Genomic DNA, 10,013 nt, shown 5'->3' on the forward strand with positions numbered 1-10,013 from the left:
CGGATTCTTTACCACTGAGCCACCTGGAAAAGCCCATAAAAGATGTACTTTTATTCTTTTTTTAAAAAGACTTCAGTAGAAGTAATCCCACTACCATAAATCTACCTTCGGTTCTCTTGGAAACAAGGAGCAGTTTAGTGAGGAGTGAACCCTGATGCAAACTTCTAAATCAGTGAATGGTGCAGCCTTAGCATTCAGACTGGGAGTATGGAGTCTGCTCTGAGGAGCTGAAGGCCTCCAGGCTTCCCATTCCTGAGGACTCCTCATCCTCTGAATTCCGCTCATCACTCACTAAACTCAGAGCCTCTGGCATCTTCTTTGCCATTTCCCCCTCAGTACAGTGTGTTCTGGGGTCAGCTGCTTTCTCCCTCCACATTTGTGCTCCATTAATCTCAGAAGGATTGTGATTGGGAATTTAGGTTTTAGAATCAGACCAATCCATGTAGAGTCTCAGCTTCCCTGAGCCTCTCTTGTTTCTTGAGCTGCTCAGTGGGAATGCGCAGCGTGGCTGTTGCAACTAGAGATAATGAATACAAAACACTGATGACACCTGCCTCAACAACTGTGGACACTACTCTGTTTCAGAGCCTCGCTGGCTGCCCACTTTTAACAGTGAAGTGTGGATACAGTTCAGATCAATAAAAACTGTCCCCTGACATCCAAGTCTTTACCTGTCTGCCTCTGTCTACATGGCTAGCCTGGTGGGGTTGAGCACACAGTTTGGCTCCAGGCAAGGAAGTTGCTACTCAGTGGCCCCAGCTTCTCATCCTTCAAATGTGTGCTGATCACACCAGTAGTCATGAGGTACCAACTTGTCACTGGCCCCTCACCAGAGAGTGTCCCAGCTCTTCAGGCCTGGAGGAGGGAAGACAGGAGATTCCATTTCAAGACATCCATTGGGTAAATGGATAAACACTGCAACCACCAGCTGCTGTTTTAAATCCTAAGGGTCACCATAGAGCTGATCCATTGTCTCTGCCTGACAGTCTAGTTGCTTTTTATTGGAGTAGCCCGACACAGCACATAGGGGAGCACACTGGGACCTCCAGAAATTTGGGAGAAGGGTGCAGCGGCGCCTTGCCTCCAGACCTGTTGGAGTAAGGGCTCTGCCGGGTCAGAGAGTGCGGCGGCCGGGCATTGCGTGCAGGTTCTGTCCGTCCAGCTTCCTGAGCACGCGGTGCCTGGGAGAGGGAACCGCGGCCTCGGTCTTTCTGCCTTTGGGGCCTCGGCAGCTTTTGTGCCCGAAGGCCGGAGGACCAGAGCGACTCTGGCTCAGGCGCCCTTTCCAGGGTAGGGGTCGGCACACGCCCTCCCAGCCCGCTCACTGCAGGGGGCCCGCCCCTCTCCCCGCCCCTGGCCTGGGCCCGCCCCCGCGCCTGTGTCACCGCGGGGCCGGGGGAGGAGAGCGGCCGGGCGGGACATCCGGCCCAGGTCCCTCGCCGCGCTCGCGCGCTGCCCGCTGCCCGCCGCCCGCTTCGGCGCCGCATCCCGGGAGTGGGCCACCCCGCGCGCGCCGGGGGCCTCCAGCCAGCGCTGCTCTCCCGGATCCCTTCCGGGCTCCGCGAGTCCAAGCCCTCGGGCCCGCCCCCAGCCCGAGCCCGCCTCCCGTACAGCCCTCGGATCAGCCTGGCCCACGCAGGCCCCCGCCCCGAGAGCACAATGTTCCCCCGCCCGCTGACCCCGCTGGCGGCCCCAAATGGCGCCGAGCCCCTGGGCCGGGCGCTGAGGCGGGCGCCCCTGGGCAGGGCCCGGGCTGGGCTGGGCGGGCCGCCCCTCCTGCTGCCGTCCATGCTGATGTTCGCGGTGATCGTGGCTTCCAGCGGGCTGCTGCTCATGATCGAGCGGGGCATCCTGGCCGAGATGAAGCCCCTTCCCCTGCACCCTCCCAATCGCGAGGACGCGGTCTGGCGCGGGACAGTCCCCAGGCCTGGGAGGCTGTCCCTGGATGCGGGGGACTCGGACCTGCAGGTGAGGCAGGACGTCCGGAACCGGACCTTGCGGGCAGTGTGCGGACAACCGGGCATGCCCCGGGACCCCTGGGACTTGCCGGTGGGGCAGCGGCGCACCCTGCTGCGCCACATCCTCGTGAGTGACCGCTACCGCTTCCTCTACTGCTATGTGCCCAAGGTGGCCTGCTCCAACTGGAAGCGGGTTCTGAAGGTGCTGGCGGGAGTCCTGGACAACGTGGACGTCCGCCTCAAGATGGACCACCGCAGCGACCTGGTGTTCCTGGCCGACCTGCGGCCTGACGAGATTCGCTACCGCCTCCAGCACTACTTCAAGTTCCTGTTTGTGCGGGACCCCTTGGAGCGTCTTCTCTCTGCTTACCGCAACAAGTTTGGTGAGATCCGAGAGTACCAGCAGCGCTACGGAGTTGAGATCGTGAAGCGGTACAGGGCTGGAGCGGGGCCCAGCCCTGCGGGGGACGATGTCACCTTCCCTGAGTTTCTGAGATACCTGGCGGATGAGGACCCCGAGCGCATGAACGAGCATTGGATGCCCGTGTACCACCTGTGCCAGCCTTGTGCGGTGCGCTATGACTTTGTGGGCTCCTATGAGCGGCTGGAGGCGGATGCCAACCAGGTGCTGGAGTGGGTGCGGGCACCGCCCCATGTCCGATTCCCAGCTCGCCAGGCCTGGTACAGGCCAGCCAGCCCCGAAAGCCTGCACTACCACCTGTGCAGTGCCCCACGGGCCCTGCTGCAGGACGTCCTGCCCAAGTATATCCTGGACTTCTCCCTCTTCGCCTACCCACTGCCTAATGTCACCAGGGAGGCCTGTCACCAGTGACCATGGGTGTGCGCCAGCAGTTTTGGGGGACTGGTTTTGACAATGCCAGCTTCTGTGTTGCCATACAGTGAAACCCTGGCTCCAGCGTTTCTCTTTGTCTAAATGCCTAGCTGGAAAGGACTGCCCTTGGAAATTCCTTGTCCAGGGCGGGTACCCACAGTGGCTCAGATGACAAAGTGGGACAGGTGGCCTGGTGCTCTCCATAGGGGCGTTTCTTGGGAGCCAATGTGATCCTTCTTGCCCTGGCAGGGCAAGATACCAGTTTTTCTAGTGAAGCAATACATCTCTTCTCAAGACCGGCTCCACGGCCCTGCCTGCAGGGATTTTACTGTCCACTTGATCAACCTTAATTTAACCTGTAGCCAAACCCAGAGGGGGTGCCAACCAGGAGCATGACCGGAACTGGGGGCCATGTGGCTGTGATCTCCTGTTCATCCACTTCATGTGCCTTAGGGCTGGAGTCAGTTGTGCCTTATAAATGACTTCTGTATCGTTCTGCTTCAGACTTAGAATTTCCTATGCTTGCCAGATTCTTTACATTTTTTCCAAGGAAAGGAAAACTGAAAGGGCCCCTGCCTGGTAGCTCTAGTACCTGGCCCTACAGCATCCAAAGACCCCTGTGCCCAGCCTCTTCTTGGGACTCTGGGCACTTCTCCCATCCCCCAGGGTTGTGACTGTGGCTGGTGTATGTGGCTGCCACTTTTCTGATGCATTTATTTAAAAATTGTACTTTTTTTATAGAACCTTTGAGAAGGCTTTGTTTTCCTAATTGCTGAATTTTTTAATAAAGCCATTTTGTATACAAGGTCAGTATCTCTGATTCTCCCTCTGAGCTCCTGTGTGTCCACCAAGTCCCCCTGATGTCCCTCTCCCCAGAACAGGGGAGAGAGCTTGCAGGTAGAGAAAGTTGTCACTTGCTAGGGCTAGTGCAGTGGGCCATCATCATACCACGGAGCCTTTGAGAGCTTCCCGTAAGCCATACCAATCACTGACTCAGCTTCTGGGGCACCACCATTAAGAAAGGCCCTAGGCCTAGAGCACATCTACACGATTATTCCCTGAAGGTAAGTAAAGATATTTCTCCTCTTAGGCAGGAATACTTCTTGACTGAGGAGGCCCTCAGTTGAAAAGGGGGATCATTGCATGAGCTGGGGGAGGTTATTCCTGGCACTGAGAATTACAAGGAAGGCAAGGAGGTTGAGTGGAGGGGCCAGCTTTTGCTGACTTAGATTCAGAGGAAGTTGTGAGCAATGTGGGAGGAGTAGGATCAGGGTAGTAGAGGACAGGCCTCAGTGTGACTCATTCAGCTTCTTCTCTCCAGAGACCCCCAGACCCACCAGGGGATGAAGAACAGGAGGCAGGGCCTGCCAAGCCCCTGGGAGAGAGTCACGGCCAGAGCTGGCTCTAGTCCTAGTTCATACGTCCCCCATGGGAACCGCTGTAGTTCAGGGACCTGGGGCTGTGCTGAGAGGTGATGCCTGAGGGAGGGAGGGAGGGAGGCAGGAAGGGCCTCTTTGCAGATGTCACTTTTACCTGGCATTGCTATTGGCCTGACTTTGGAGAAGTAAACTAACCACATTTGGGGGAAGGGGCTTCTTTGGGCACTCATGTTTCTTTGCCATGACTCAGCAGGAGGCCTTAACTGATCCCCTGTGTGGGATCCTCAGCTCCTGGAGGTTCCACCTCAGATAGCTCCTACCATGCTTGCCATATCTGCCCAGTTACTTATCAGTCTCTCACGCAATTCACAGAATGTGAATTGTGTGAAGGTGAGACTGAATCTGTCCTGTTCATGTGACATTCCCAGGACCTAGCCCAAGGGACCGGCAGGAGGTAGATGGCCTGGCAGAACCAAGGTGGACATCTTGATGCAGGATGGAGAGTACTGTGCTTGGAGTCACCTAGACTGATTGAGTCCCACCTCTGCTCCTCACCAGCTCCCCAAACATCTCTCTGACCCTCCATGTGCTCCTCTGTATCATGGGAATAATAATGCTTATCTTACATGTAGATCACTGTGAGGAGTAACGAAGAAAAAATGAGTCAAAGGGCCCAACCCAGCACCTGGTTTGATAGATGCTCTCTGAAATGCTAATTGAACACCTGATCCCTTGGAGGCCAATGGGGACAGGGAGAACCCAGGACACTGTGTCCACTCAGCGCTGGGGATCAGAGCTGCCTCTCGGCAGGGCCCTTTGGCCCTTCACTTCCTCTGCCAACTGGTCAGATCTTCTCTGGGCTTCTGGCCCTTCAGGACCTCCCACTCCTACCCCCACCCTCATCTCCACTCTGTCCCCAGTCTCTTGCTCCTTGGCTGGGAACTGCAGCCCCAGATCCACGCCAGCTCCTCAGTCTTCCTCCCAAGGCCCTGCAACATCGAGCCCAGCCGCTGTGTTTGCCTCATCTCCTTTCAACCCCACAACAGCCGGGTGCTACAGGTTTTAGCCTGTTCTACAGATGCAGAACCTGGCACAGAGAGAGTTAAGTATCCTAAGTGAAGTCCCTCCCAGGGACCTCCCAAATTGTAGGGGCATGGGTGTGCAGAGTGACAGAGGGAGAGATGGTAGAAGGTGAGGGTGTAGAGAGAAGAGGGGATGGAAAGGTTAAGGAAGATGAAGGAGGGTGGGGGGGGTGGATGTGGGTGGGTTTAGGGGCATTCACACATGTTCTACCTCCGCAGTTCTTTCAGTCCTTCATTTGCAGAGAACCCAGTTCAGCCCAGCTGACATTTGCCAGTCCCTGCCCTGGAGGAGATGCCGTCCTTGATGTGGTTAGCTTATTGGCTACTCTCTACTAAACAGAAAAGGGTGCCAGGCCACAGAGCATCCTGACAGCCAGAACCAGACACCTTGTGGTGTGGGAGGAGGGTTTGAGGTAAAAGAGGGCCTGCTTAGATGAACTGCCGCCTTCTGTCCTTTTTCTCCCTAGAATCAGCCCCTGAGGAACTTCACTGGGGATGTACCTTTCCTTTCAGAAAAATGGACTTCTTCAAAGAAGCTGCCACGGAGGTAGCAGAGAGTTGTGTGGGTGCGGCTAGTCCTAGTGGGGCTTGCCTTATACTGGGTACCCAGGCCAGAGCTGGAGGTGTGTGGTGAGCTGTGGGTCGTCAGGGATGGGCCGAGGGTATTCTCGGGACCAGACACCTGGCCTGTGTCTACTCAGGATTCCCCCTTTCACTGGGTCCACCCTCATCCCCACATGGAACCAAGCCCTACGCCACTGCCTGGTGACTCTGAAGACAAAGCCCCCTTTAAAACTCACTGCATCCCTACCACTGAGTCCTCTTGGGCACAGGAGCATGTTGCTGGCAGCTTAACTTCTCTCAGCTGAGGGTTATGAACAAAGGAAAGAAGAGGGACCCAAAGGGGCCTGGCCTTCTGGGTCTGGGTCCTGGCTTCACCTCCAGGATCCAGTTCTGATCCATCTTTCATCCGTCTGAAGCTACTGCCCAGAAACCATGTCACCTTAAATTCTAAGGTCCTTTCGCCTCCGCTTCCCATCTCTGTCCACCCACCACACGGATGCTCTGCAGGAAACACCAAAGTCCAAGTGGAACCACTGACCCTCCCCCTGGGTGAATACAGAGCCCTCCCCTTTCCCAGGGGCCAAAAGGAGAGCCCTCCCCCTCCCAGGGTGAACCCAGTGCTTTTATTTATTTATTGAACCAGTCCCTGCCTGGCCTCAAACAAGAGAAAAGACATTCTTTCTCTTCCTAAAGGGAAATAAGAATTCACAAGGGCCACTCTGATCTGAGAGTACCTGTGCCAGCCGCGCAGTGGAGTGCTTTAACTCATCATCCTCTCCCTTCTTACAACAACCCAACAAGGTAAGTAAAAGTATTCCCATTTTATAGATGAAGAAAGTAGGACTAAACGACTTACCCAAAGAGGTGGTGGGGCTGAGCTGAAAACCCAGCTCCATCGAGTGTTTGGTCCTCCATAGGTGAACATGTGTCACAAGTTACCCAGCTCATTGCGTTTGCTGCAAAGCATCATGTTCATTTTCTCTAATTTTTGAGCCCTTTTTCTCCAAATCTCCTTCCAACACTCCCCCAGCAATTCTGTTTGCAGGCCTCTCCAGCTATTATAAAACTGTCCAGAATTGCCCACCCTGAGAATCTACTTTCCAGTAGATCCAGACTGAATATAGTAGATTTTCAGTTTGGGTCTTCTGAGAAGCAGATACCAAGAATTAGATGTGCAAGAGATTAATAGGAGAAAACAGCTGTGAAGGGGGAAGGGGGCAGGAACAGGAGCAGAAATAGGCAGGCAGTGTCTCCTGACCCTTGAGAAAGGAGAGCAGGAAGGAAAAATTGGGTGGGAAGAGTCTTAGATTACAGTGCCCCTATAAGAAAGTCTCAGCAAGGCTAGTGGGGAGTCCCAGGCCAAGACTGCTTTTTGGAAGAGTCCTCCACTGAGCAGAAATGGGGGGACACGAACCTCATAGCAGACTGAGGTGCAGCAGCTGGGACCTATCAGCCAATTCTCTCCTCACAGCAGGTTCTCTTGAAAGGAGATGTGAGCCAGGCACTTTCACGGCTGCCACACAGACCTAGTTACTCCAATCTGTGGGCACTGGTCTCCATAGGTTCTGTTGACATAAAGACCTTTTTCACAAATAGAAAACAGCTGTTAGCCTAGCAAGAGCCTCTAGGTGTCGGGCATCTGTAAGTAAACTATTCCCCATGGTCATTCCTTGGCTTTATAGCAGGACTACTGCCCCTGCTCTTCGTCTGGGTGTTGGAAGACGTGTGCTATCACTGTTCCCAAGGGCCCGTACTGTAATTTTCATGATGTTTTCTCTGAAATTTACCCAACTCACTGCAGGTTTTGGTTATCTTTGTTCTGCATCATTGTCATTGATTGGGTGGATATTGATGATTATCTTTGCTTAGCTTCCATGTCTCATAGGCTCACCCTTTCAGCTGAGAGCAGAATCACCCAGAGATTGAGTCTGGGTGATGGAGCCCCAGATCCCCAGGGCATACAGTCTAGATTTTCTCCCAATAGGCTCATCCATATGGACTTAAGCCGCAGGACAGCCTGAGAGGGAAGCAAAATTCCCCTAAAGAGAGCTACTCTGTAGACTCCTCGACTGAGCTCTTTGTACTGCCTGGGCCTGGACCCCTCTGTAGAGGAGTCCCCATGGAAACAAAGAGAATCATAGTGTTAGTCCTGATGGTGCCCTTGTGGGGAGATCAGGAGGACCAAGTTTGGGCCTGGTCTTCTGCTCCTCAACCCTCCAGCAGGAAAACTTTGCTGGTCTCAGCCTTTGGGTGGGGCTTGGGAGACAGAAACACTTGAGGAGCCTAGGAAGGAGGTGCCTGTTATGTTACTTTTTCCACTGGCCCTGCAGTGCCTGCCCCAGCTCTGCTGGGCCACCACTTCAGGGACAATTTGCAGATGGAGGGAGCCATCCATCTCACAGCAGCCTAGGAGGCAGAAGTCATGAAGCCTCTACTGGACCATTTCTCTGTCCTTAGCCCTGGAGAGCTGAGTTGCATCTGAAACCCCCACCAGAGCCCTAGCAGAGTCCCAAGAGTCCAAGCACTGTGGTCAGAGGGACCATCAGGGCAGAAGAGTCTTTGGGAGCCAAGTTTCAGGCTGGCCCCGAGCACACTGCTGCCGAGGGCCGTGGGCTGCCTGGAGGAACGCACTAGAGGCAGGCCCAAGAACGCTGGTTTGGCTAGTTGAGGGGAATGGGGCAAAGCTTTCTGGATGAGGATTTAAGCCATACTGGGGGTCAACTGATCCCTGGAAACGCAGACATGCCTCCATCACACACACATACACACCCCCACGTCCCCCCTCCTACCCCCTGCTTAGTGAGAACCCATAACGAACCTCTTCCCCAGAAACTGCTGGGAAAGCAGCAGTGGTAGGCTGGTTCTCTGAAGGTGGGGGTAACTCCTGCTGCCTGAGTGCAAGTGATTGCAAGGGTCCAGTGATAAAAAGAGAGCTCTTCTGATAGATGAAAGCGAAGGCTGGCCTAACTAAAGCAAGAAAGCCAGGAGGTAAGCCAGGAGGTAAAACCCAGCCCCTGTGCAACTTTTGGGGAGGAGTCTTTGCTTTCTGTCCAATGGGACTGCCCTCAGCCCAAGCATACAGATAACAGAATGAATGAATGGAGTACAGGGGGAACGATGGGCGCAGAGGAAGGATAGAACCAAGAAGACTCGGAGTCAAAGCTCAGATACCTGGCCCTCCCTGAAGGCCAGTCAGAAAACTGGTCAGTTTTCTCCTGACTAGTTAGCCCCTTCCTCCTCTGAAGTCCCATGGTCCCTAGTACATACTTCTAGGAGAGCTTTCTACCCATGTTGTTACTTGTCTGCCCCTGCCCTATAGCCTGGGAGTTTCTCAAAGGCAAGAGTCAGACTGTTTCTCTTTGTATTTGTAGCACATAGTAGGTGCTCAATAAAGGCTGAATAAGTGGAAGGTCAGCAGAATAGATAGAGGAATACATGAATAAATGGATGAATGGATAGATGGATGGATGGATAGGTGTGTGTGTGCAATTCTGAATGGGAGGATGAATGGCTAAATGGATAAGTAATTGGATGGAGGGCGGGATGAATGGATGGATGGGTACATGGATGGATGGATGGATAAACAGCAGCAAGGAGAATAGAGGAAGAGGAACTTCTGTAGGAAGAGAAATCAGGAATCACAGTGAACATCTACCTGGTGGCTAGCATATTGCTTTTAAAAGGAGAGAACTAGAAGGAAGGAGAGAGATTCCACTAAGGAAGCAATGGCAGAGGTTTATGAGATGGAGCAAGCAGCCCAGGATTCGGCCGTAGGCTTGCTGTGATGCAGGACAGAAAGTAGTGCTACCAGGATTGGCAGGAAAATAGATGAGAGACAGATGTCATGAAAAGTAAAACTGAGAGAAGCCTGGGAGTTGAAGTGTGACCATGTGAATTCCCCAAAGGGAGGAACTTTCAACAGTCGAATGGCTTCCCTAAAGCAGAGGTGAAAGGGGGCCCTATTCGTTTGTTCCTAATCCAGCCAAGCTTCCAGAAGAGGTGGGTAGGAGTCTCCAGGGGTTAATAGGGAGGGAGTACCTTGGAGTACCCCTGGAGGAGGAAATGGCAACCCACTTCAGTGTTCTTGCCTAGGGAATTGCATGGACAGAGGAGACTGACAAGCTACAGTCCATGGGGTTGCAAAGAGTCAGATATGACAGAGCATGCATGAGCACAGTTAGGGTATTAAGGACACAGA

The 10,013-nt window shown here is 53.9% G+C and overlaps 1 protein-coding gene across 1 annotated transcript; it reads left to right on the forward strand.

Annotated features, from left to right (window-relative positions):
- Positions 1-1,407: 1,407 nt before the first annotated feature.
- Positions 1,408-3,595, forward strand: CHST14 (carbohydrate sulfotransferase 14). Its single transcript, XM_061430771.1, has one exon. It carries the CDS (start codon positions 1,660-1,662, stop codon positions 2,788-2,790), a length of 1,131 nt encoding a protein of 376 aa, XP_061286755.1. The 5' UTR covers positions 1,408-1,659; the 3' UTR covers positions 2,791-3,595.
- The last annotated feature ends 6,418 nt before the right edge of the window (positions 3,596-10,013 follow it).

Source organism: Bos javanicus, chromosome 10 (genome assembly GCF_032452875.1).
Source record: "Bos javanicus breed banteng chromosome 10, ARS-OSU_banteng_1.0, whole genome shotgun sequence".
In the NCBI taxonomy this organism is placed as follows: domain Eukaryota; kingdom Metazoa; phylum Chordata; class Mammalia; order Artiodactyla; family Bovidae; genus Bos; species Bos javanicus.